At 32.4% G+C, this 21,089-nt stretch overlaps 2 protein-coding genes across 2 annotated transcripts; one reads left to right on the top strand and one right to left on the bottom strand.

The window, feature by feature from the left end:
* Window positions 1-500: 500 nt before the first annotated feature.
* Window positions 501-4,580, bottom strand: LOC140864965 (F-box/LRR-repeat protein At5g63520). Its single transcript, XM_073269423.1, has 10 exons — window positions 4,230-4,580; window positions 3,593-3,700; window positions 3,407-3,499; window positions 3,029-3,172; window positions 2,729-2,827; window positions 2,294-2,333; window positions 1,953-2,108; window positions 1,621-1,796; window positions 1,399-1,517; window positions 501-1,139 (listed from the first exon to the last, which is right to left on the bottom strand). Exons 1-10 carry the CDS (start codon window positions 4,488-4,490, stop codon window positions 728-730), a joined length of 1,608 nt encoding a protein of 535 aa, XP_073125524.1. The 5' UTR covers window positions 4,491-4,580; the 3' UTR covers window positions 501-727.
* A 3,477-nt stretch (window positions 4,581-8,057) lies between these two features.
* LOC140864639 (SUMO-activating enzyme subunit 1B-1-like) lies at window positions 8,058-11,109 on the top strand. The gene is made up of 11 exons (XM_073268925.1): window positions 8,058-8,181; window positions 8,554-8,649; window positions 8,752-8,803; window positions 8,935-9,130; window positions 9,227-9,306; window positions 9,411-9,527; window positions 9,772-9,822; window positions 10,129-10,195; window positions 10,341-10,444; window positions 10,531-10,635; window positions 10,722-11,109. Exons 1-11 carry the CDS (start codon window positions 8,177-8,179, stop codon window positions 10,836-10,838), a joined length of 990 nt encoding a protein of 329 aa, XP_073125026.1. The 5' UTR covers window positions 8,058-8,176; the 3' UTR covers window positions 10,839-11,109.
* Window positions 11,110-21,089: the final 9,980 nt, after the last annotated feature.

Below are 21,089 nucleotides of genomic sequence, written 5' to 3'. Positions count from 1 at the left end.
ATAAAATTTTAGGTGTATGAATTTGGGCACAAAATGTTGGGAATACAAAGAGTATAAAGGGTATTTTCATCTCGGATTCTTCGAGTATTATTGTTGTACATCGTCAACGAATCATGCGACTTATATCTTAGCTCGAGTTACTAATTATGCGACTCTCAATCCTAGAATCTTAGATAATAGCTGTTGAAATTTGATAATAACAATAATATTACCATTAAAAAAATTATTTTCATCGGTAATCAAGAAGGATATGCATTTGTATCATTACAACTAAAGACACAAATGAAAAACTCACACAAACTCGAACATGTTCGAACAAGCTCCAAATAATTATTAATTCGATCTATTATTTATCAGATTTATTTTGTCCCCTGTTCTTATGATGATGTTTTGTTATATTATTTACAAAGTATGTCAAGAAAGTAAGTTTGCACTATACTCAGAAGTATTGCTTCTACATATATGATGTATAGAACAATAAATGAAACACAATTCTAGAGTAATAATAATCATGCCTTAAGAGTAGTGACAAAATTCTCCATTAAAATGTCACAATTTGATGCATCAAACTTACAGTCTGCAGACAAGTTAGCCATGCGCACATACCAAATTTATACTACTAGATACAACTCACTGCAACGACAGTCCTCTACCCTGTCCTACGAACTTTCTCAGGTTCATGCAGATCGATTCAAGAGCAAGACAAAACTGCCAACACCCACCGGATTTAACACTGTGGAGCAGGAGTATATGACATAACCAGGTAAGCAGCACTGTATACGTGCAGACAGCTCCGAACCGAAGCGCCGCCTTCATCATCTTTATCATACATACTCAACTTCCCACGAGCTATTTCCCCAGAACAGTAAGTTCCAGCAAAAGTAACACCAGGAAAGTTTTCCAAAAATGGGGAGCTATCAATACCTGTTCGCCCGAAGAACGATTCATTACGACCACAGCAGGTGAAGAGGATGCCACCAAAAATTTTTCTTTTGTCACGATCTTGTTTCAAATGCCTGAGGGCATCGGTGACTTTATTGCAAGATGATAAAGCAGCTTTGGAATTCGAGACATAAAAACGAAAGGGATCTCTAGTTTTAATGTCACCAGAATAAACGACTAGGTACTCTTCATCTCCTCTGAAAACAAAAGAAGCTGTCAGCCTTACAAGGTTGTCCCAAGACATCATACAGATTCTTATTTCTTCCTCCACAGAAAAAAATTTAAGCAGTTCACACTTCTAATGTTGAATAAGGACCGAGTAAATCTCAAGATTTTAAAAAACATGAGAAATATTCCAACTATTTTTACCGATTAATGTCATTTTGCTAGCCTAGCTTAGACTGTATAGTGACCTTGAAAAGTGAATCAGAATTTGCTAAACAAGAGTCAACTTACCCCTTAACTTCATGAAATTCCAGAAATTGCAGCCACCTAACTTTTTCTTTCCCAATTGAACATTTTCTTTTTTTAGTGACTCCAATGTAGAGAACAGGATCCAGAATGCGATCTCCAAGCTGCATAAATCAGCGAATTAGAACATACATTTTAATAATTTTTGTTCACTTTATCTGCTCAAATTAAGAACATGGCATCAAAGTAAGCCTGGATCAGTACTACCTCATCGTATATTTGAGCCAAAATAGCTTCACCATCAAGATGTTCATGATGTGTTAGTCTCTTTGCAGTGAGCATAGTTGACGTTTCACCACATTTAACGGAAACCGCCTTGTATGGAGTACCGATTGGTGATATGCCGCTTGATAAAATGACATCAAATTGCGTTTCGCCAACATCTGCAAGTAAATATGATATAGGAGACATTGGTATCACAGACCTAATCAAGCTAAACATTACAGTGGAAAGATGACCAACTAGTGTATGACAATTTTTTGTCCCGTGATATTATATGAGAAATTTTACGTGTAAAGCAGAATAAAGAATAACCTCACCTGCTGGTTTGTTCTTGTCCTTCGCAAATACTAGTGCAACTGCAGCACAATAGAAAAATTGTTCCCTTAACGTAAAAGGATGTCTGCTTGGACATTTGTGTAAGATATGACAATCGGAATTCCCTACAATGACAGTGTCTGTAGGAAAGGCGTACTCTGCAAAATGGCATAGAGTTCATCTTAATCTCTGCTGATACACCGAAAATTCAAGTTCAGCTACTGATAAAAATACAGTTACGTTTATTCCACTTGCTGACGCTTCTATTTTACTTCGTGCCAATGTATATCATCATATAAGATCAATTTCATATCACGCATAACGCCTGGATATAATTACTCACCCATCAAGTGTAGGACAGGATTGATGTTTTCTCCACGATCCTGGTACATAATACTCAAAGGTGAGAAACGCGTTTTAAAATGTAAAATTTTCAAATAAAAAATTACAAATTGTCTAATACTTCCATAGAGTAAGTCTTTGTTTATTGAACTGTTATAAGAGTTCCCGGTTTCCGAAATTACACACATGATCAGCTTAACAATAATTTAATGCACCATTCCGCAGAGTAATAACTTGAGATGAGCCACCACTAAATCAGAATAGCATATAGAAAGGAAAATCACGTCCATAGGTGGTCATTCAAATCTCAGATCTAAAACAAGGAAAACATTCGAGAAATTATGTGTCCAGATTTTCTGGATAAAAACAAATCAAAGTATTTCAAAGCATCATTAAAACAAAATGATAAAGAAAATCCCAAGAGCTTATAACTCACAACAAATAGCATGATGGCAGCAGGAGATGAAGAACCAGAAACAGCTGATGAATAACGTCTGATATCCATCACAAAGTCCTCAATGTGAAGCGTTGGAGACTGGTAGTCATAGGCAGCCAAATTAATATTAGTAAACTGAGAGACAACAGTAGCACAGAAGGTAATAGTGTTACCAAATTAGACTCCCAGATCACAAGTACAGAACCATGTCTCCAGGGTAGTACTTAAAAACATTCAAATGAAATATATGCAACCGAGATTAACAATTTTTTTCTAGGAACCTATACGAACAACCATTACCTGGTGGTTAAGGGGCAATGGAATTATATCGGTCTTTATTCCCGGTAGAAAACCGATTGTCAATAGCAATCCTATGTTCACAAGCTCCTCACTTGGGGATTCATCTCCAAAATCTTCAAACTCCTCATGTGATCCCCATTGCACCTAACCAATAAGTCTGACACATTTTATGATAATGTAGAGTGGCTTATTGACCCAGAATCTCATATTAATTAATATTATTAATAAAAAAAAATCAGCACCTTATTATTTGTGCTTCAAAGGCTACATCAAAGAAGAATTACCACAGTAACAAGTGCAGAAGCAAGATGTTGACTTTAGAAAAGTTCGAGATTATTGCAGTGAATCACCATAAACATCATAACAATAAGTACTTACCTCTATTAGCTCATCAGTAAGGACGTTTCTCCCAATGGATCCCTCAGACAATGTGAAAATTAATGGAATCTTGCGACTTAATTTCTTTTTCATCTGCAAAGCATCAAGTTTTTAAAGAGCTGGATGAAAATAAAAACACCGTGTATAGGATACGGGATACCCATATCAGGGAAGTGAGAACAATACCATCTTTTGAGCTGGTACAAAGTGCAAATAAGGAGCAAAAGAAGCCAGGGCAAAATGAGGGCGTATTGGTTCCGAGAAAACCTTGTTCACAACCTCATCTATAGCATCCTGCCGTCACAACAGAGAGACATACTATTATTGGATAGAGCCAAAAAAAATAGACTAATCAAATGCTGAAAATTCAATCGCATCTTGAGACCCTACTGATATATTTTCCTATGCATACGGTGCATTTTCTTCAGAGCCACGAATCATATTGCTACTTTGAGTTCTTAAAAAATCATTGAAAGACAATAAACTAAAGGCCTGCCTGTCATTGTGGATTTAAACATACCCTTACGTACCCTTGATAAATTTGCACAGAATCATGGGTGCACAATCTATAGCATTGCATCATAACCGGTTTATTTGCTAAAAGATTGGGTTTTTCCAGTTCCAAAAGACAGCAAACTACATTTTACAATCCATAACACTCTATCAGAAGGAACCCAGTTTCTATTTAACAAAAATACCCCCACAAAAAGGAACAGGAAAAATATTAACACAAGACATGAGCAAATGGGTCGTAAAACAAAAAATTATAGTTCAGTAAGAAGTGGCTTCAACGAAATCAAAGGGGGGGTGGGACACAAGGCACCTCGAGGCAACGGTTGAAAGAGATGGCAGAAGTGAGCTTAGGAAAAGACAGTATCCTGTTGCAGACAGCGGTCCATGAGCGGCTAACGCACGCTGCAGATGCGAAGGTTACGGCCGGCAGTCGGCTGAGGATTTTTTGTAAGAGATCTTCTCCTAAATCGCTGATTTCCGTGACGTTATCCTCGCCGCCGACCTTGGATGAACGTGTTTTCTCTTTCATTTTCACCATTTTCTTCAATGATCGAATGGACTGATTTTCCATCGCCGATTTCGCCCTGACACGAAAAGCAGCAGCTGAGTGCTTCGGAATTCGGACCCCTGTGTATGAAGGAAGGAAGGAGCGAGTGAGGAAAATGAGAAAGTAGCGATTTCTAAAAGAGCATTCTTAGTTCACTAGAGTGAACGAAATTTACTATTTGCATCGATTATACATTGTTTCTTTTCGATCCTAATCCCATATGTTTGTTTTTTTAATTATAATTATTTTTCCGACATTATAAAAAATATATTATATATTTTATGTTGGATTGTTAAAACCGAAACACACATGTATATATATATATATATATATATATGATTATATAATATTGCAAAATGGTTATATAGTTTTAGTGATTATATAGTAATCGTTTTTTTATGAGTTTAGTAGTTATACAAAAATATCCACTGTTTGGCTGAAGTATAATAGTACATGTATAACTTATCATATTTAATCATTCATTTTTCTCATCATATTATTTATCTATATATTAACTATTTATTTTACATCAAACAAATTATTAATCATTTATCTTATCATCAAATCATTAAATTTAAATTACTATATTACCTCTATAAATAATATTATTCATATTTTATTTATTTTTAAAAGAACAAAATAGTAATTTATCATCCTTATATAAAATTTAATCAATCAAATCAAATCAATTACAATCTATCAATCAAATCAATTACTTTATTAACTATCATTTTTTATTTATTTTTTATTACATTTTATTATTTATTCAGATATTATTTATCTTTTCACACGAACCAAACGGTACCCTAATGTGCTGAGATCAATTGATATTAGATTCGATTTTTGTTATCTTTGAGTAGTTTTCCTAATTTATTTAGGTAGATATATAAAAGTTTTTTTTTTTGTAATTTCTCTATTTGAGATAAGCAAGTTTCGAGTTCATGTTCAAGTCTCATTAGTAATGTGTGTTGTTACATTATATATTTGTAATTGAGTAAAAATTATTTTGTTACATAAAATATTGATATATAAAATGTTAAATTGGTACATAAAATATTGAAAATGATTTAATTGGTATATAATCAAACTCAAAAGTCAATTTTGTCATTTACTTAAATTGTCTTTAAATTGAATATTGTTATTAAATTGATTAATTGAACTACATACATATTTTTATCTTCTAAATTGTTATATTAATTACAATTATAAATATAAATTCATATTTACTAATTACTATACTATAAAAATTTTATATATCATTATACGAAAAAATATTCAACATAAAATTTATTGATTAATAGAAAGAATAATATTATAACATAGATAAACATAAAATTATATATATTTTATTATATATTTTTAATATATATTGTTTTTGTGTGTATGTGCATGTTTGTATGAATTAATATTTACAATGTCTCGTACAATGAGTATGATCTCTTTTTTATAATATAAAATTTAAATAAATATAAATTTATGTTTATAATTGTATTAATAAAATATTTTTTAAAATAAATTATGTATCTATTTTAATTTAACAAAAATATTATACTTTGAAATAATGTAGATAAAGGGTAAAATTGACTTTATAAGTTGATTATGTATCAATTAAACCATTTTCAATAGTTCATGTATCAATTTGACATTTTTATCAATAGTTCGTATATCAAAATAAATTTTACTCATTTGTAATTTAGATCAAAATTGTACTTGATACTTAAAAAAATAATTCTAATGTTATTCATTAAACTAGCAATACAAGGAAGCCAAAACTAATATTGTATGATCATTACCCCACTTTTCTAACTAATCAATCATTTTCTTTACATAATCACCTTCTCTTGTAACAATGAAAAGCAAATCATGTCTTAAGGGATTGTTCAAGTTAGTAGAGTAGGTGAACTCTTGGTCAAAAATCAGGAGTTCGATTCCTCATACCAATACTTTCTTGGACTAGCCTGTCACACAAAGCTTGCCTAGTATGATTTACTTGGCTAAACGCAGTTTGCAGGCTATTATGTTAGTGCGGAGTTTACCCAGTGCACACCAAAGATATAGAAAAATATAATTTATATATATATATATTAGTAATATATTATAAAGTAGTATTAATTCATTTGTGAATACAAGTAGGATGAAGTATATAATAATTAACTAGCGGTAAATTTCGCTTGTTTGTATCATACAATACATAAATATTATATATATATATATATATATATCTCAAAGAGGCACCTCTAACTGTGTTCTAGATTTACGAGAGGAATGGTGCGATTTGGTCAAAGTAGGAAAACCAGTTAATGAGATGACTGACTACATTAAATGTGTTTTAATGAAAACACGAGCTAATTAATTAATAAAATATTGATATTATAAGAATTTAACATTTTTTAATAAAATTATATTAAAACTCTTGGATTATTAGATTCTTTTCTCGTAAATTCGAGACTCGTTGTCTTGACTATTAATTGTTTGGCTCGAATTAATTAAAATATATATACATTTTTTTAATTCTTAAACTTTGATTAAACGTATAATTTTAAATATTTAACCTCGACCTTTTAGCGCTTATCAGAATCTTAAAAATCAGTAATAATCGGAATCCAAATTAAAAATAATTATATTATGTTTTTCAATTAAAAGGTATGATTGCTATTGATCTTAATGGAGTTGGATGCAAGTGAGCATATAATTATTTTTTTCCATTGGATAATATTCTAAACAATAGAGCTTGTCCATTAGATTATATGGCTTTAACTTTTATCATAATAGTTTCAAAACTATTTTCGACTATTTGAGAAAAATATTGTTGCCATTTAACAAATAAACTTATATATATATATATATGTATTATTATTATTATTATTATTATTATTAACTCGGTTGTAAATTAAAGGATTTTGTGGAATATAATTACTTTTATTACTGTCAAATATTAGTATATTATTACTCTGATCCCCTATAACAAATATGATTTTTTTTTTCCATTTCACCTCTATATAATTTGTGATATCACTCAAAATTTAGATTTTAAAAAAAATTATGACCCATGTGGTTCAGTGTGCAATTCATGCACCGAAAGGGGGGAATTCTAGGAGTCTATAACAGCATGAATATCCTTTATATTTCATTATTATTATATTATTAGTATTATTATTGTTATATTATTATTATTATTATTAATAAAATACAAAGGCCAATAAGAATGTTTGATAAAATGGAATATGAAGAACTTCTTGTTTGCCAGACTAATTGTTTCCATTCATTACCCAGAGGGGCTGAACCAAAACACTGCACCAATGGATCTAAGCTTATATAAATTCGACTTCCACATCTCATTAGTTTCAACTTCATAACATAATAAGCTAGTTTGGTGGATATGTCGAACATATGGACACGCAACCTTCTTCATGCAGGTATATCTATATATGTATCTAATTAAAATTTATAGAATATAATATAATACTAGCTACTCTATACGTGGATGTACAATAATATATATTCATCGAAAAACAAATTATTTAATATTCACGCATGACTTTTATGGATCTACCTTAGTATGTATGTTATTGTGAATTTTTGTTGATATTAAAACGAAAATTGCAGGTTTAAAACTTTTGTTGGAAAGCAGTGATCTAGAAGAAGATCGCGGGAATTCGAATCTATTGTCAAGAAATAACCAACATAGACTCATTTCTGAGTTTCTAAATATGAGGTGAGTATTATGAGCTCAATCCAATTATTTATGTATGTTCTTTTTATAAAAATATTGTTTATTAAAGAATCATTTATTATTATTTTAACAATATATGATAGCTTCGTTTTTATAAAATAAAATATCTTATCGTATTTGTACAAAGAAAGAAAATTCTGACAAATGGGTTCCGATTTAAAATATTATACTATTTTTGTCGAAAATTTTGTTGAATAATAAGGTTCAGAAAAAAAGAGTGTAATTTTTGGAAAAATATCACGCGAAGAGCGATTTTAACGTTAGTTGTCAATTACAGAAACGCGCTTTTGAGCTATGCTTCCCCTACAAGCTTAATTTCCCGCTTAGGGTTTATAATTGGTCCGTAAACTTCAGGCTAAACCCAAAAATGGACGGAGAAGAACTGACGGAGCACGAAACTGCCCTCTATGATCGCCAAATTCGTGTCTGGGGCGCCGATGCTCAGCGGAGGTATGAAAGATTCTTTCTTTTTTTTTTTTTTTGCTGGCTCAATTTTGGGTTTTTAGCGTTTCTAGCGCTTGCAGTGTGTATAATGCTTTGTTTGGTTTTTAGGCTAACCAAGTCTCACATACTCGTTAGTGGACTTGAAGGCAGTGTTATTGAGGTATTTGTACGATCCCTTTGTTTTCAGAGTTTGAGGTTTAGTTTTATTGTATGTTGGTTGATTCAGTTGGGAACTTTATGTTAGCCCCTAACTTTTATAGCCATGAAATTATTGTTCTTATGTTGATGCAGTTTTGCAAGAATATTGTGTTAGCTGGAGTAGGCAGTTTGACTATAAATGATGATCGTTTAGTGACCGAGGAGTTGTTGTCAGCTAACTTTTTGATTCCTCTAGACGAGAGCGTGTACTCTGGGAGATCTCTTGCTGAGCTCTGTTGCGAGTCCTTGAAAGATTTTAATCCTATGGTTAAAGTTTTTGTTGAGAAAGGTGGGATCCTTGAAACAGCAGTTTAGTTTTTGCTTCATTTGCTATGATTTCCGTAGACTTCGTTCACCTAATATCCAGTTTTCTTAATTCTTTCAGGTGACTTGTCTGGCTTTGGTATTGATTTCTTTGGCAAGTTTGATGCAGTGGTTATAAATTGTTGCTCTCTAGCAACAAAGGTCAGCTTCAATAGTTGGAGAAAGTTAGACTTTGTAGCTGTTGTTTTTTATTGTTTTACATGTTCCATGTTTCTAATAATTTGTTTTGATGAAATCTACCGCAGAAATCTGTGAATGAGAAGTGCCGAAAATCATCAAAACGAGTTGCCTTTTATACAGTCGATTGCAGAGACACGTGTGCTGAAATATTTGTTGATTTGCAGAATTACTCATACTTGAAGGTGAATATAACTCAGTTTAACGTTCTACCTTGTGATTATATGGTTTTGTTTGCATGTGATGATTTTATTTCCTTATAATGGAATGTGAATTGATTAAAATTAATGATCTGTTATGTGTTTTATGGGATTGAGCTTGATATTCAGTCTTCTGTATGGTTTATTCAGCTGAACTCATCACTGTCTTTCTTCAGCGTGTATTTTGTGGAAATCGAGATTCAACTTTTTTTCCTCTTTCCTCTGGCAGAACAAGGGTGACGAGAAGTTCGAATGCCTCATAGAGTATCCTAGTTTTGAGGTATGCCTGTCATGTTTGAATGCTTGATTAGTTTTCTGACCTTGAACTTTACTAAATTATTTACTCCAGCTGATGGCTCAGTTTCTTCTAAATGAAAACTTAAAATAGACAGTGACTTGATACTCTCTTATGTAGGGAATTGCTAGTATGTTTCCTGATAACCTGAATATCTCTGATCACCGCCTACCAACTCATATCTTTCAGCTCCCATCTGCCTATTTATTTATGCACTACACTATTATGATTTTTTGTTTAATTCAGTTCTGATTTTTACATGAGCTGTATTATCTCTTTTGTTCCATGCAGGAAGCTATTTTTGTCCCATGGAAATCACTTCCTAAGAGGGTTTCTAAGTTGTACCTAGCCATGAGAGGTATGGTTTTGGTATCAGTCATATCTTGCGATGATGAAGTTTATTGAAGTGGAGACGATTGATTTTATACACCGCCTGATACATGTTGGAATTGCAAATCTTCATCCCTTGTTGATTTTGGAAACGGTTATATGAATCTTTTCAGTGATAGAAAAGTTTGAAGAGCTTGAAGGCCGCAGTCCAGGGGAAACATCAACCACCGACTTAGTATATGTCCAAAAATTAAAGAGGGAACTTTGTGAGTCAAATGTATGTCTTTGGGCACTTATTCATCAACTATACAATTGAATGACATACCATTTTTGTGTCTAATCGTTTATAAACAACGCATGTAGTCGGTGAGTGAGTCGCTGATACCTGACTCCCTCCTGGTGAGATTGTTGAAAGGTAAAACAGAATTCCCACCTGTTTGTGCCATCGTTGGTGGAATCCTCGGACAGGTGACATGCTTCCCATATAGTCTCTTGAGTGCTTTGTGCATGTGAGTTATAATATTCGCCGATTTCTAAAATTTCATCCATTATAGGAGGTTATTAAAGCCATATCAGGCAAGGGTGATCCGCTAAAAAATTTCTTCTTTTTCGATGCAATGGATGGCAAAGGTTTAATTGAAGATATATCGACGGTGAAAATGGAAGGCTGAAGGTTAGGCTCGCTATTAATTCCTGGATTAGGCTAATGGTTCGTGTTTTCCAGCACACTGGAATACAGATGTTTGTTATCTTCTAGCAGATTTTTATTTATTTTTGGGGTTGCTGTTACGCAATGCAGCATTGTTTAAGCTACAGCCAGAACTATTGATCAGAGGCTGAAACTACGTTTCATTGACATATTTATCTTTTGGTCCATCTATATGTATAGATAAGTTTGGATACATATAAAATAATATACTGCCTAAGTCTTTAATCTAATTAATTATTTTTTAAATCTTTAAATTATTGATTGATTATGATTCATAAACTATTTAATTATTTTTATAGTTTACTATCTTATAATCATTTTCTAACATTAAACAAGAACAATTTGTGATTAATTTTCTCCTTTCATTTTGTACAATTGACTAATTGAGTATATTCCAAACTCTTTAATATATATAAGATATTTTCTTCTCTAATATAATATACTAATTTAAAAAATCAACTAAAAATCATTTTATAATATAAATAAGAGGTCTTTTGGGAGTTGATATTTATAATGAAAAATAATATATTTGATTAAAAAAATAATATTTTATCATGAATAATTTAAATAAAAAAATTTTCTCACAAAATTGCTTACATGAAATTTTTTTGTGTATCTACTTTGCATAAATTTTCAAAATATTTTTTTACCTTATCGCGATAACTTTGGACACAATTTTTCTTATGGACTTGAGTTAATATATATCAATGAGTAAAACAATTTTTTTTTAAAAAAAGGGTAAAACATCTAATTTTAGAAAACCAATTCCTAAAAAAAATCTAAATATATATCCCACCATAATATTTAAATCCGATTTCCTTTTTCTTTTTCAACCCTACATTCTATCCTTAACAAGAACATAGGTAGAAAAGGAGATATCTTAAATCTAAACTTTTGGATTTAAATTTCAAACTTAGAAAAATCAGGGACGTGGGGAAATTCAAATCCCACTAAATTCTCATCCATTAATAATATCCATTGCTTCATCATCGAGAAAATAACCAACATAATAGACAGATCCCACCATGAAAAGTTCATCAGAAGCAGGGAAATTAAACGATTCACAAAGCGAGAAAAACCAAGAATTGTTCCAAAAATACGACATTCTTGAAAAATATTGGCAATCTTCACAAAACAAACGTAGGAATTCAAGTGGCTCATCTTATGGAGGCAGTGTTTTAGCTTCTTTTGATCTGCTACGGCTACTCGAGAATTCACCTAGAGAGCTCATGTCATCTCTTCAAAGCAAAATATCGCCTTCCCACGCGATTTCGAGTGCAAGAAACTGCGATGTTACGTTTGAAGAAGTGATTATGGACAGAAGGGATGTGATAATGAGCGGTAAACTGAAGAGGAGACGCCTGGTTTTCGACTCGATAGAGGTGGAAAACGAGGTTGCATTGGAATTGGATTATGAGGATAATAGTGGTGTGGTGATTCAAGAAAGAGAAGTGATCATGAATGAAAGTTGTGATGGGAAAAGCTTGAGTCGATCGCAATCTTGTACGTTCTCGGGTTCGATTTTGTCGGAAGAAGGCGTGGGCGAGGAGGAGGAGGAGAAGACGGTGGTGGACGTGGGAAGGGCGGTGGAGAAAAGCGACTGCGGGAGGCTGAGAGGCGGCGGAGGTGGAAGGTGCATGGTTTTGGCAATGGCTTGGTTAGTGATTTTGTTGTTTGTGATCATATTTGGCCTAATTTCAATAAGGTGCAATGGGAAAACTGTGCATGGAGAATTAGTTCCAACATGAATAAATATTATTCTAGCCAAATGACTGATTTATTTTATTTTATTTTATTTTATTGTTGTCTTTAGATGGATTATTTAATAGATGACTAGTAACTTTATGCATATATATGTTGTGTTTGTATGAATTGGAGTTTTTTTCCTCAACTATTTTTGGACTTTGGTACTAAGTAGTTTTCATTTTCAAATGTTATAGATTATGTTAAAGCTAAGAACTTTAATAACAATGTTTGTATAATATTTTAAGTAAACTGATTATTTAAGTTAATTTTTTGTATTTAAACTTATGTGGCATTTCATTAGATAAGCAATGGTGTGACATTTTTTTTAAATATATATATATATATATATATATAATGTTTAGTTTTTTTTTTCAAATCAATATATAATGTTTAGTTAGAAACAAATGATTCTCTAAAACTAGGATTTCTAAATTTTTAGCTTCTGTTTCTATTTACAAATAAAATTAAATATAATTTTCAATATTTATTGAAACGTTACCTTCTCTCTGTCCAAACTAGCTCTCTTATTTAAAATTCAAGCTAAGTTCGGTCAACGGAAAGGCCCATTAGTGATAAGTGGGCTAAGATATGGTCTAAATGGGCTCACCCGACTTGCGGCAGTAATAAAGTTCGTGTTATTTAATAATTAAATAATAATAATATAAAAGACAATTTGGAAAATATTTGTAAAAGTTGTACAATAGTTTCCTTCATACATGACATTCCTATCAAATCATGCACACACATCTTGGTCGCCTAAGTAATTTGTTGTATCTACAGCCACCACCGGCCTATTGACACCGACACTCTAACTTTCCATAAAGAGTCGAGAGCTCGAGTTCGAAATCATATATTGTAAATATTCCAAAACAAAATATAAAAAAAAATAATATTCTATAAATAAATATCTTAAGATTTTCATGACGAGATCAGACTGACATTTCTTTATTGAGTACTATGTTATTTGACGAAGAATAGTGCACGCATTGTGGATCAATGGTTCAAATTATTTGCTTTTATAGAGACATCTTTCAAATTTTATGTTTATAATACATTATGATATGCAAGAAAAAAAAAGGATGGAATCAAATCATGTGACAAGAAAATTGGAATTAATAGTATCACATTGTAGATTTCCATTATTTAAGGCTAATAATTAAAGGAGATATCTTTCAACTCAAAATAAGTTTTCAACACATTTATAATAGTCTAAGGTACCATGGTGTGACTAATTTTAACCTTGCTTTTAAAATTTACTTTTTCGAAAATGGTTTTTTTTTCTTAATATTTGTGTGTTTCTATGTTTCATATTTATATAACGTTTTTTTTTTTTTATCGATTGGTGCACTAAAAACATGTACAAATGCATGCGCATATTCTAAAATAAATAAATAATCGATTAGTGCATTAAAACTTCATTTCAAAAAAGCTATGGAAAAAAAAGCATGATCGAGTGTATGTTACGTTAGTTAGTATTGACTATAATGATATGATTTAAAATTTCTCAATTAAATATCGATTCAAGTATCATATTTCGATCAATCTTTTGATAGAAACAATCATTGTTTTTCATCGATCTCTCTATTAAATTTTTTGTCATCCTAGATATCGACTCAACGCATAATATTGTTTATATCGTCAATTTTAAGATTAAATTAAAACTTGTGATTTTATCAAATATTGTAACCGATAATATATAACTCAAATGTTTAAAACGTGTGGTGTTACATAATCTCTCGTTCTACAAAAACAATTGAAGGAGGAAAGAAAAATAAAGGGATGGATAAACAAACATCACAACATAGCCAAGTAACGTAATTTTGCAAGCTTGGCAATAAAATATTCTCAGATCTCAAGTCGTGGAGAAAATTAAATGGGGGACGTCATAGTATCAAATTTCGAAAAATATAATCATCATATTTTCGTCGACCCAGAAAATAAATTATTATTTTTCTATAAATAAACATTACGAATTCTTGATAAATATTTTTTCTCTCATATTTTCCTCAAATAATAATAAATAAATAACTTTAAAAATTGTTTTCCGATGTTATTATAATTATTATTTTGAGATTAATCTTTTAAAATATGGGTTTTCAAATAGTTACACACAATCACCAATTATATCATAATTTGTTCTACACTACTTTTTACTTTTTCTATATTTAATTAATTAATTTGGCCAATAATTGGATCGATGTATGATACAATTAATTAAAAGTTAATTGTGAATAAATTCCTAAACTCAAACTTAACTTTTTTATAAATCTCTACAATAAAATTTTTTTCTTAAAACTCCCTAGGACCACCAAACTTGGTCAAATCCAATGTTTAATTCTTGTACTCAATTTATGCATTTATTCTTCATTTATGCAATGTTTGTGCTCAATTATGGTACTTGAATTATTCGCAAAAATGACATCAAAGCCTTAGGTTTATTATTCAGACTTTATATTATTGGTTAATTCATATTTTTCTTTGTTAAGGAGAAGATTTTTACAAAAAATTACTTCAAACGAAGGTTTGAATCAAGAGGATTTTATTCATATGAAATCCTATAAACAAGTTAATCTATTCACAATAGGTTACTTACAACAGATTGTGATTAATGCTCTCAATTTTGAAGGGATAAAGAAATATGATTTCTAACTCTCAATTTTTAGAGATTACCCCAGATTCCTCTAAACTCTCCGGAGATCTTAGAGAAATTCAAAAGACGGTACAATATTACAGCAATCAGCTGTATGAAATACCTCGGCAGATTGAAGGAATCCTTAAGAAACAAGAAGAAATTCTTGTAACTCTAAAGGATCTTCAAACTAAAATCACAAATCTAGAACAAACTTCTGGTTCTAGAAAAGGAAACACAGGATGAAGGTTACCACTCTCGTTTGGTACCGAACCTTTGTTACATCAGAAAGGTAAAACCAAAATAGTTAAAAAAACCTTTAACTGATGATGAAATAATGATTAATCTTATAAAAGCAGTATCAGAGAAAAACAATATCTGATGACTACTTTAGAAAGATTAAATCTCGAAGATCTACAAGATCTTGCGGATTCTTTTGCGAATCTCAAAGTAGTAGATCTAAAAATGAATTCTACTAAGGGTGAACAACCCATAGGGAATCCCCCAAGATATGTGGTTAAAACAGAAGAACCACATAGTGAGTTTCATGTTAGAGAAAATTCACATCCAGCAGGAACCAGATCAAGAAGGAGTAAGATACCACTACATCAGACTCCTTATGGAAAAACTGTTTTAGACCCGAAACATCCTTATGGGGTTATGTTAAACCTTTATGTTCTGGACTTCAAAAACAGAGAAGATCTCATAGATGATTGGACATCAGCTATGAGAATAGCAGCAGGAACATTAGATCTTAATAAAGAAGAATTCATTAAACTTCTAGAAATGAGTCTAATGGGATCTGTCAAAATCGCTTGGGAGATGACTATACCAGAAATTAAGGAATCAATCTTAGCAGGAGAATCCCTCAGCGAAATTGGAGGAAGAATGGCCACCCTTTCTAAAGCACAATTCATAAGGATGGACTATTTCAATAATCAAGATACAGAGAAAAAGAGAAGATATACTCAAGCTCTGTATAGCCTCGAGTTACATGAAATCTGTTTAGTTGATGAATACATTATGTTATTCATTAAATACAGATGGAATTCGGGAGTCGAGAAAAATGTAGATATTCAGCTATTTTTCGCAAAAATGCCAAGTCCCTGGAGAGAAATGCTGATTAAAGAATACGTTCCAGATAATCTTGATACATTGGCAAGACGCGCCTCCTTTTTGAAAGAAAAATTGGCAGAATGGTGCCACATGATAGCATTACAGAAGTATCAAGTATTTTTGGCAGGGCAAGTAAAAAGAGTCTTAGGCAACCTAGGGCTTAGACAAAGAAGACATCATTTGATTTACAAAGTATCCAGAAGGGAAATGGCAATCCCTATGGAGTTAACAAGTAATCAAATATAGATGCAGTTAATTCCTTTTGAAGAAATAAGAGAGGAATTGCAAAAGCTGAAAAAGTGAGGTAGAAAGGACGATATCTTGGATTCATATTGGAGCAATCCAAATAATGATTAAGGCAACTTTTAAGGAAGGAATAGATTCACCCATAGATATCGTAGTATGTGATAAAAGAATGGGGAATATTCAAGATGATGTACTGGGTACTATCTCAGGAAATATTTGTGCAGGAAAAATTGTAGGAGTTATTTATCCAAGAATAGCCTACAATTTAGCTGACAGAGACTTTAGTCGAGCCTTGACATTGCATCAAAATTTCAAGGAAAAAAGACTAATGAAGGAAGGTAACAGACCATATTTTATTACATATCAAATTTCGTATGCTCTTTCTAATACTCATCCTTCTTAATTCTTTATTAGAAATGAGTTTATTGAAATTCCAGAGATCTTTGGAAAAGTTGCTCAAGCAACATACCCGGAAAGAATCGAGTTTCCTTTAATTCAGGAAACAGACATTCAAATTCAAGACAGACTAGTTCTATATAAAGAACTTAAAATAGAACCCCGAAGGTTATCTTTCCAAGGAAACCAAATGACAAGTAGGAGATGGGACAAATCTCCTATTCAAGAAATTCCACCAGAAGAAAAAGACTTTTCTATAATAGGAAAACTTAGATCTCCAGAAGGATGGAAAGAAGTGAAAATAGTATTCGAAATTACAAGTCATCGGAACCAGTTCCCTTGTAACTCGATTTACTATTTAGAACAACAGGAAAAAGGAACTTACCAAGGAGTGATAAATATTGGAGAATTGGAAGTTCAAATCTGGGAAATCCAGGAAAAGAAGTGGATCAGCTCATTCTTGGTCTAGAGTTCTTGGAGGATCATAAACCACGAAAACGCCTTGAAAAGGGAATAGAGTTCATGGCAAAAGAAAAGACTTGGAGAATTCAATAAGAATTCTACGATATGGAAAACCAAGAGAATCGGATAAGGGACAATCCCTTAATCAAATTCGAGAACTCTGTTCACAAACAGAGAAAGAAGCAACTTTTGAGATTAGTAAATCATGAGCATGATTTACTAAAACGCATTGAAAAAGTAGAAAAGAGTAACAATACTCTACCTACTGAGGCCTTAAAAGTATTAAGGCTAAATAGTCTTAATCGAATTACTGAGTTACAATGCACTTTACTAAAAATGGCAGGACCATTTAGTAATCTCTTTAAGTAAAATGACAACAAGTCCTTTCTCCATCTACATTCCAATTGGGATGTTATACGAACAATATAAGGCTGAATACTTTGCAGCTTATATTGACTCGGAAGCAGGAATTTGTGCAGCAAAAAGAGGAGTCTTTCCTGAAGAATGTGAAGAGGACTTGCCAAAAATTGCTGGACGAGATTTCTCTCGAAGAATTTTAATTTTTTGCAAAGGAATAAAACAAGCAAAAATCCTTGTGGAAGGAGCAGGTCAAACACCTTGGTACAAGGTAAAGACACCACCAATCTATTTCCATGATACAGGAGCTGATATCCTGTTAGGAAATAACTTCTTACAAATGTTTAAGAAGTACACACAAGACAATGAGTCAAGAAGACTTATGTTCAATACAATTTGTGATCATAAAATTATCGTTCAAAGACTCAAGGTTGCTTTTTATCGACAATTGCCGATAATATTTCGCAGCCAGCGTGGTGATAAAGGACAACTTTTTCACCCAAAAATGAAAGATCCAAGAAGGTTTGGAGAAACAATGTTGAAAATAACAATAGAACAAGAACTCCGAACAGAGGATATGGAGCTTCTCAAGGTAACTCTAAATCACAGAGATATAAAGTTAAAAAATAAGGTATCCCATGAAGATGTCAAAAAGAGACTCAAAGAAAGTTATAATGAGCATCCTTTGGTATGGTGGGATAGAAATCCAGTCTTACTCTAAAGGAAGACAAAGAGTATGAATTCGTCAGATATAAGTCTATCCCGATGAACATAATAGATCAAATGGATATGAGAATGATTATCAAGGAACATTTGGACCTTGGTTTAATCAAAGAAGGAGTTTCACTATATAGCAGTCAAGGTTTTCTGGTCAGAAATCATGGTGAAATAAAAAGAGGGAAACCCAGGTTAGTTATTAACTACCAAAGTATTAATAAAATCCTGGAGTTTGATGGTTACTTCATACCTAGTAGAAAACACCTAATTAGCTGTGTACGAAATGTTAGAGTGTTCTCAAAATTTGACTGTAAGTTTGGATTTTACAAGATTCGAATGGAAGAAGGCAGTAAGAAATTCACAATCTTCTCTACTCTACAAGGACACTATATTTGGGAAGTTATGCCTATGGGATTGGCCAATGCATCCCAAATATTTCAAAAAAAGATGGATAATCTTTTTAAAGATTATTTTAACTTTATGTTTGTTTATATTGATGATATTCTTATAGCATCAAAAAATATAGACGAACATGTTAAATACTTAGAAATTTTTTCTAAAATTTGTAAACAAGAAAGACTCGTTTTACCTGAAAATAAAGCAGTCATAGCAACAAGGAAAACTGAATTCCTTGGTATTGAGATTGATGAAACTGGAATAATTCTACAACCCCATATTGTGAAAAAGGTAAAAAAAATTCCAGATAAGCTCAAAGATATAAAACAACTCCAGAGTTTTTTAGGAGTAGTTAATTTTGCAGGGATGTTCATAAACAACCTAGCAATGTACAGAAAGATGTTCAGTCCTTTGTTAAAAAAGGATGCCATGTTTATATGGACCGATGATCATACTAAAGGGGTAAACCAATTAAAGGAGATATGTAAGAATCTCCCAAAAATGGCTATACCCGTAGATGAAGATGATCTGGTATTATTTACGGATGCCAGTGACGAATAATGGGCTGCTGTCCTTACCATGATCACCCCAGATGGAGAAATACCATGCAGATACTGTAGCGGTCTTTTTTTAGAATCTGAGGCCATTAGATGACATATCAACGAGAAGGAATTTTGTGTAGTTAAAAGGGCTTCTGAAAAATGGCCATTATTTTTACTTGCTAAAAAATTCACGTTGAAGGTTGATAACACCCAGGTAAAAGCTTTCTTAAGAAATAAGATTGAATCCAAACCTGATAAAGCTAGGTTATTAAGATGGCAAGCATTATGTCAAAATTATATTTTTGATATTGTTATTATTAAATCTCATGAAAATATTCTTGCAGATTTCTTAACAAGAGATGTAAGGCAGTGACGTGGATTCCATCATGAAAATGCAGAGGCATCTCAGGGAACACCTTGGGTTGCTTCAAATCAAGTTCAACCAGTTAGTCATTAATGCTGAAATGGCTGGCAGGTTACAGCAAGCTGATCGGATCAAAGTATCTAATCGTATTACTGGATGTATACAAGCTCAAACTCAACTATGGGATGCTATTCAAGGGCCAATTGTTAAGGCTATAGAGAAACCATTGGTTTCTCATAAACAAAAAATGTTAAAACCATTGGTTTTACAAGAAGAAAAAATACAGCCACTGGTTGTAGAACAAAAGGTTGAGGATTCCAAAATCCAAGAAACAAGTGCTAATCTATCATCAGCTTTTGATGAACTGGATGAAGCAACAATTGATGAAAAATACTCATCAAGTCAACCCTCCGCCTCTGGGATAAAAGAGGAAGAGATCAATCTTAGGCCCAACACTGACAAGGGTAAATCTAAGATTGATACTAATCCAGCTATTATTTCTCCATTCCAGGTTTATCAACAAAAGTGGGAGAAATTGAAGACAAGGAGTGAAATCAATCCGAACACTTGCAGGGTTGATGTTGCAGGAATATATCCAAGGGTTTGGCTTAAAAACAATGTCAATCATAAGGATGTAAAGCTCTGGTATGAATTTGGGGCTTTGGCCTCAGTTTATACAATGTCGCCAAGCATTTCGGAGATATCACAGTTACCAAAATGGATCGAGGAAGCATTTCAAGAAACATGGGCAAATAATGATAATTTGTCCAGAGGAGATGTGCTTGAATTATATTTCTTCAGTGCAGCTCCAGAACCAACAGGAAAAGGATCACACGAACCCTTTCATTTCATCAAGCTAAGGAGACCTGATATGACGAGCCATAAATTTATCAAGAATCCTAAAGCTAAAGAAATATTGTAGTAGCCCGTAACCAAAATCAGTAATTAAGGAATTAATTATAATTACTTGAATAGAGTTCGAAAGCTCCGAAGGTAGGTTCGGAAGTTCCGAACAGGATCGGAAGCTCCGATGCAGGATCGGAAGCTCCGATCATATTACGTCAGGCATGACGATTGGCTAGATCGGAAGCTCCGATCGCCCTATCCGAAGTCAACCAGTGATATTTTGACACGTGGCAGATCAGGATCTTCGGAATCTCCGATGGCAGGATCGGATGTTCCGATCGAGGTTCGGACGTTCCGATCGAGGATCGGAAGTTCCGATCGTTGTCTATAAATAGA

This window comes from Henckelia pumila, chromosome 4 (assembly GCF_033568475.1).
Source record: "Henckelia pumila isolate YLH828 chromosome 4, ASM3356847v2, whole genome shotgun sequence".
In the NCBI taxonomy this organism is placed as follows: domain Eukaryota; kingdom Viridiplantae; phylum Streptophyta; class Magnoliopsida; order Lamiales; family Gesneriaceae; genus Henckelia; species Henckelia pumila.
This window is presented reverse-complemented; position numbering and strand designations above follow the sequence as displayed.